The 6,042-nt window shown below is 55.7% G+C and overlaps 1 gene segment (V, D, J or C); it reads right to left on the reverse strand.

The window, feature by feature from the left end:
• Nucleotides 1-1,015: 1,015 nt before the first annotated feature.
• The window catches only part of LOC136146030 (immunoglobulin lambda variable 1-40-like), a 168,043-nt gene continuing 163,016 nt past the window's right edge, over nucleotides 1,016-6,042 (reverse strand). The window contains 2 exon segments of the V gene segment in view: nucleotides 1,016-1,445; nucleotides 2,753-2,789. Of these exon segments, the coding sequence occupies nucleotides 1,126-1,445; nucleotides 2,753-2,789 (357 nt within the window).

The raw sequence follows: 6,042 nt of genomic DNA on the forward strand, positions 1-6,042 counted from the left end.
GGTGGGAGGGTGAGGAGCCGGTTTACAGCCCAGAGGGAACGGAGCTGGGTCTCCGCAGGGTGAGGCCAAGGCGGATTCTGGAAGCACCTCTGTCCTAGAGACACGTCCAAGCAGCATGGCCGTGTTTGCAGCGACTCGTGTGTGTGTGTCTAACGGTGCTCACGTGTGCTCACGGTCTATCCAGGTCTCAGGTCCCATTCTGAGCTCCCAAGAAAGCGCCCAAGGTCAGAGATGAACCCACCACAACCTCCCTAACCTGATTCTCGGCTTGAGCTCACGGAACACGTTGACCGAAATGAGCGCCTGGGCCTGAGATGGCGCTGGACTCCGTGGTGACTGAGTTCCAAGGGGTCGCGGAGAGCAGAGCTGGGCTGCTCAGGGACCTCGCAGGCAGCTGGGACCCTCCTGACACGCAAGCGGGAGGAGGGCGACCTGGGGGCACTGTGAGATGAGTGACCGGGGTTGGGGGCTTGCTGGTCCCCTGGGGAATGTGACAGGGAGGCCTGGGGAGGGGCAGAGGGCAGTGGCCCTGGAGAGGTGGAGTCGGGGGAAGTCTCGGCTGTGACGACTGGGAATCGCCGGGGTGGGGTTTCAGCCAAAACACGCATGCCATTAGGGGAGTCATCATCTAAGTGGACAGAGGGCTGCTTGAGCAGGAACAGCTTCCAGATGTGATTGCTGAGGACTCAGGGGAGGGAACCGAGATACTGCCCTGGGCTCGTGGCAACCAAAGAGTGTGTGACCTGGACCATCAGAGCCGGACGTGGCCCACACAGAGGAGGAAGCATGGAGGCTGATGGAGAGGGTGGACAGACTTCCACTCCTGCAGTGGCCCCGTCCCCTGTTGTAGAATGTTCTCTGGGAAATTCTGGGTGATGGTGAAATCATCCCTCCCCAAACCCCCAAGCCTCCACCCTCTCTCCTGTTTCCCAAAGGCTAAGAGGATTTGTTTCCTTTGAGGATGACTGAGCTCAGGACACCAAATGAATCAACAAAAATGAGCAGAGAGCATTCATTTCTGAATGACAATGAGGACATTTTATTGAGAGCTGATTGTGTGCAGGAGGAAGGGCTGGGGGAACCAGGGTGGGAGGGTAGAACCTGCCGGGGTGGGGGCCCGGGGCACTAGGAGCACTCTGAGGGCTTCACTGTCTTCGCCACGGTGCTCCCCTCGTGCGTGACCTCGCAGCTGTAACTGCCTTTAGATTTCCATTCACTGCCCGTCAGGGTCAGGTAGCTGCTGGCTGCGTACTTGCTGTTGCTCTGTTTGGAGGCCGGGGTGGTATCCACGCCCCGGGTGATGGTGCTGCCGTCTGCCTTCCAGGTCACGGTCACGCTACCCGGGTAGAAGTCGTTGATGAGACACACCAGGGTGGCCTTGTTGGCGTTGAGCTCTTCCGTGGAGGGCGGGAACAGAGTGACCGAGGGTGCGGACTTGGGCTGACCTGCAAGTGGGGGAGGGATGAAGGTCACAATCGCAGGTCTGCTGTCCATCATGGGAGCCCTTGAGTCTGTGTCGCAGGGGACACAGGATCCTTTGAGAGCCCAGCAGTACCCCGAGTCCAGGCACCACCGTGAGCCAGAGGGTCTGTGCCAGGGAAGGCGGTGGGGTTTTCTCAGGCACCTCCCCATCTTCCTGGAAAACCTGAGCCGGGACCCCTGCCAGCGCTGTCCTGAGACCCCCTGGGTCTTGGTTTCCCACACAGACATCTGACCCTCACTCTCCTCGCCTGCCCCTTTCTGACGACTGATGGGGGTCTGCCTGCGGCTGTCTGTCTGTCTGTCTGTCCCCTGAGTAGATGATATGACCTCCCTGGACTCCTGTCAGGTCAATTTTTGACCTGACATGTCTGTTTGCGCCTTTGCCCGGAGGGGTCCGTTGGTCTCCAAGCCTGTGTCCCTTGGAGCCTCTGTGCTGGGTCGAGGAGGAGCCTGTCTGCCTGTCCTCGGCGCCCCATCTGCAGATCTGAGTTCAGGCTCCTCTCTGGTGCTTCTTGGGTCTGGAGGTTTTCCACCCTGGCACCTGTCTCCCTGCTTCCTCAGGGACTCCTGCTGCTGAGGAGTGTGTCCGGCAGACTCAGGAGTCCGCGCCCCCCGCGCCCTGACCTCCCATCTCCGTCCCCAGCTCTGAGTCCAGCACCTTCTCCTCCGCTATCTTTCCTCTTACAGTTTCCCCGGGTCCCTGGCCGGCCCAGGATCTGCACAGCAGCCCCATGGAGGCCTGGGGGAGCCCCTCCACCTCTGCGGGGTCCGCGACCCGGATGCCTAGACCCAGAGTCCCCAGACCTCCCTGGCCCTCTGACCCCGGCCCCCAGCCCTGAGGGTTCTGTGTCCCTCTGATGTCTCCCCATGGCCCCTCATCTACAGTCTTGTTCCCTTTTCCCTGTGAGATGGGGACCCCAGGTGACCCTCAGAGATAGAGCTGGGTCAGCATAGAGCCCAGACTGGGGGTTGGGGGGACAAAGGAGAGAGAGGTCCGGAGCCAGCTCGGCCCGGCAGACAGACAGACAAGTCAGTAGGTCAGCCTGCTCATTCCCCTGCCTCTGGGGTCAGAGCCGGAGGTCTGGTGGGGACCTCAGTGACAAGTAGGACAAGTCTGAGGTCAGGGGAAGGGAAGAGGTTAGCGCCACAGGGGTGGGTCCTGGTTGAAGACTTGGCCACAGGGCCGACGCCGGACACAGAAAAGAGCAAAGTGACAGAAAAGTGTCCAAACTTTGGGGAAAGAAGGAGAGAGGGGAGGAGGGAGACTCACCCAGGACGGTCAGCCTGGTCCCGCCGCCGAAAACACCACACAGTGACACAGGCTTGCACAAAAACCCTTCCTGGGAGGCCCCCGCCCCGCCCCAGCCCCCCACCTGCAGCTGTGCTGGAGGAAGTGGGGTCCCCGCCCCAGGCCGGTGTCTGCCCACAGGGGGGCTTCAGCACCCCTCCCCCCGCAGCAGATGACAGGGCAGGGGACCCCGCGAGGGCAGCAGGCGCCTTGGACAGGCAGTTCCCTAAGCAGGTTTGCGTGTCGGATGCAGTCTTCCCACCAGGCGGCCAGGGGTGGGAATGGAATGATGGGGGGGGGCATTCACCGCCCCAAGAGCGAAGTACCCCGGAGGAGAAAGCCGCTTCCCTTCTCTGTGGAGCTGGCAGCAGCCTGACCCCTGGTGAGAGCACAGGCTGAAGGCAGGGGCATCCCCATCCCCCCACGGATCTGGCTGGAATGGATTTGCCACGACCGTCTTCCGTCTGACCCTAACTGGGGCTCCAGGGGCTCACCCCCGGTTCTCCAGGGTTCTCCTGGCTTCAAACGGGCGTCTCCAGTGAGACTTGGGCTGGTTCCCGTCCAAGTCCGGCCTCCGTCTGCAGGGAGGACCGGACAGTGTCCTGGGCAGCCCTCAGGGTCTCATCTGATTTTTGGATGTGTCTGGGAGCATCTTACTCCGAACAGAGATGTGAGCAAGCCCCTCACTGTGGTCTTGAAACGTCAACTCGTTAAGGAGAATCAGGCTGCTGGGTACACGGTCCATCCCAGGCTTGAGTCGGGCCGGGCGCCAGATGGGCCTGGAACACACGGTCCCACAGGACGCAGGAAGCTATGAGGTCTCCTGGGCCCGAGCGGGAGGCTGCCCTGGACGAAGGTGGGAACGCGGGCACCAAGGGAACATAACCAGGGTGGATTCAAACATCGCCTGCATGCACCCTAGACTTTCCCGTGACATGATTAGCTGTTCGCCTTCAGAAGAAGGCAGAGACCACTCATCATTTTGTAAAAGTGCTCCACTAAAGGATAGACGTAAGATCCGAAAGCTACTCCTGGGGAAGTGAAGAGCATCTGAAGGGCCTCCCTTTGTGAACCAATTACTGCTTTCACTCCTGGAGAAGGAAATGGCAACCCACTCCAGTGGCTTTGCCTGGAAAATCCCACGGGTAGAGGAGCCTGGCAGGCTATAGTCCTTGGAGCCGCAAAGAGTCAGGCACAACTGAGTAACTTCACTTTCTCTCACTTACTGCTTTCACTAGAGCAAGGAGGACAGAACTGCAATTGCCCCTGGCTTCCCACCTGAGGCACCTGGGATTCGATCGTCCAAGGAAGATAACTTGGCTAAATTACCTACAATCCCAAAAGGGCACTGTGGAGGGAAGTGGCCAACTGTCCTAGGATTGCCTCTGGCCAAAATATCCCCCAGAACCCTGCTAACCCTTTCTAGCTAGAACCACTTTGCAGGCACATAAAGTAGTGAGAACCTCCCAGATACAGTTTTCGACAGAGGGGCTGGGGGCTGCACCCTGACCCCGGGGGAGTCTTGCAACCCCTTCTAGCTAGAAACAGCCAGAGCGATCTGGGAGAGACTGAAGGACCCACCAGTCCCTAGACACGCCCATCAATCCAAGTGTCGAGGCGTCCCAACCCTCCTGGAAGAACACAAAAAACACCAAATGAAACAGCGCCCCAAACACAACCAACTAACCAAGAGGCACATGGAAAGATGCTCAACATCACTAATTATTAGAGACATGCAAATCAAAACTGCAACGAGGTACCACCTCCAACTGGTCAGAATGGCCATCATCAAAATATCTGTGAAGAGCGAATGCTGGAGACGGCGTGAAGAAAAAGGGACACTCTTGTACTGCTTGCGGGAATGTCGATTGGTGCAGCCACGAGGGAGAAGAGTATGAAGGTGCCCTAAAATCCCAAAGCAGAACTACCATAATCAATCCAGCAATCCCACCACTGGGTATATACCCTGAGAAAACCACAGTTCAAAGGGACATATGTACCCCCGTGTTCACTGCAGCACTGTTTACAATAGCCGGGACACGGAAACGTCTTAAATGTCCGGCGAGAGATGAATGGATAAAGAAGACGTGGTACATACGTGCGAAGGAATATGATTCGCCCGTGAGGAAGAAGGAAGCAATGCCACGTGTAGGGACATGGATGGACCCAGAGCTTGTCCTGCTGAGTGAGGTCAGATAGCAAAAGACAAACGGCACATGGTACAGCTTAAGGGTGGAATCTAAGAAAATGGTGCAGATGAACCGATTTACAAAGCAGAAGTGAAGCCACAGTAGAAAATAAAATTATGGTTGCCAAGGGGATAGAAGGGGAGGATACACTGGGAGAGTGAGACTGACGTGCACACGCTGCTCTTACAAAGTCTACGTATAAAATAGATGACGGGCGAGAACTTACTATACAGCTCAGAGAACGCTAGTCAGTGCTCTGGGATGACCTGTATGGAAGAAGACTCGAAAGAAGTGTGGATATACATATGCATACACACACACACATATATGATTCACTTTGTTGTAGTAGAAACTAATACGACACTGTAAGTCAACCATAGTTCAATAAAAATGAATGAAAACATGGTTTTCTTGGTGGTCCAGTGGTGAAGAATCCACCTGCCGATGCAGGAGACATGGGTTTGATCTTCCCTGATCTGAGAAGATCCCACGGGCCTCGGAGCTCCTGTCCTCACACCAAAACTGTTGAGCCTGGGCTCAAGAGCGTGTGCTCTGCAACGGTGGAAGCCACTGAAATGAGAAGCCTGCACGCTGCAAGTACAGAACAGGCCGTTCTCACTGCAACTAGAGAAAAAACTTGAGAAGCAGTGAAGACCCAGCAACATCAAAAATAAATAAGATAAAACAAAGGAAGACTTTAAAAACTAATCAATATTAACATGAAAAGTTACCAGAAAAAAGAAAGACATTAAAAAAAAAAACGAATGAAAACAAAACATAACTAAGTAAATATACTATGACAATTGTGAGTCATTTCATAGCAAGCTTTTTTTTGGTCTTAAGGAATTATGGACGATTTCTGTTTGGGTTTGCTCATGATAATTTAGTTACAGTTTAGGTTCTTTCTTTCCAGGCCACGAGGGACATATTTTCAGATGAGATGACATGGTGGGGGATGGGCTTCGGAGGCTCCCAGTGGGGAGGAGGGATTCCGTTGTGGGGAGGAGTTGGTGGCACCCCTGAATTGATGATCTGGGATCCAGGCGACAAGAACCTGGGGGTATTATTACTCCTCTGCCTTCT

This window comes from Muntiacus reevesi, chromosome 13 (assembly GCF_963930625.1).
Source record: "Muntiacus reevesi chromosome 13, mMunRee1.1, whole genome shotgun sequence".
In the NCBI taxonomy this organism is placed as follows: domain Eukaryota; kingdom Metazoa; phylum Chordata; class Mammalia; order Artiodactyla; family Cervidae; genus Muntiacus; species Muntiacus reevesi.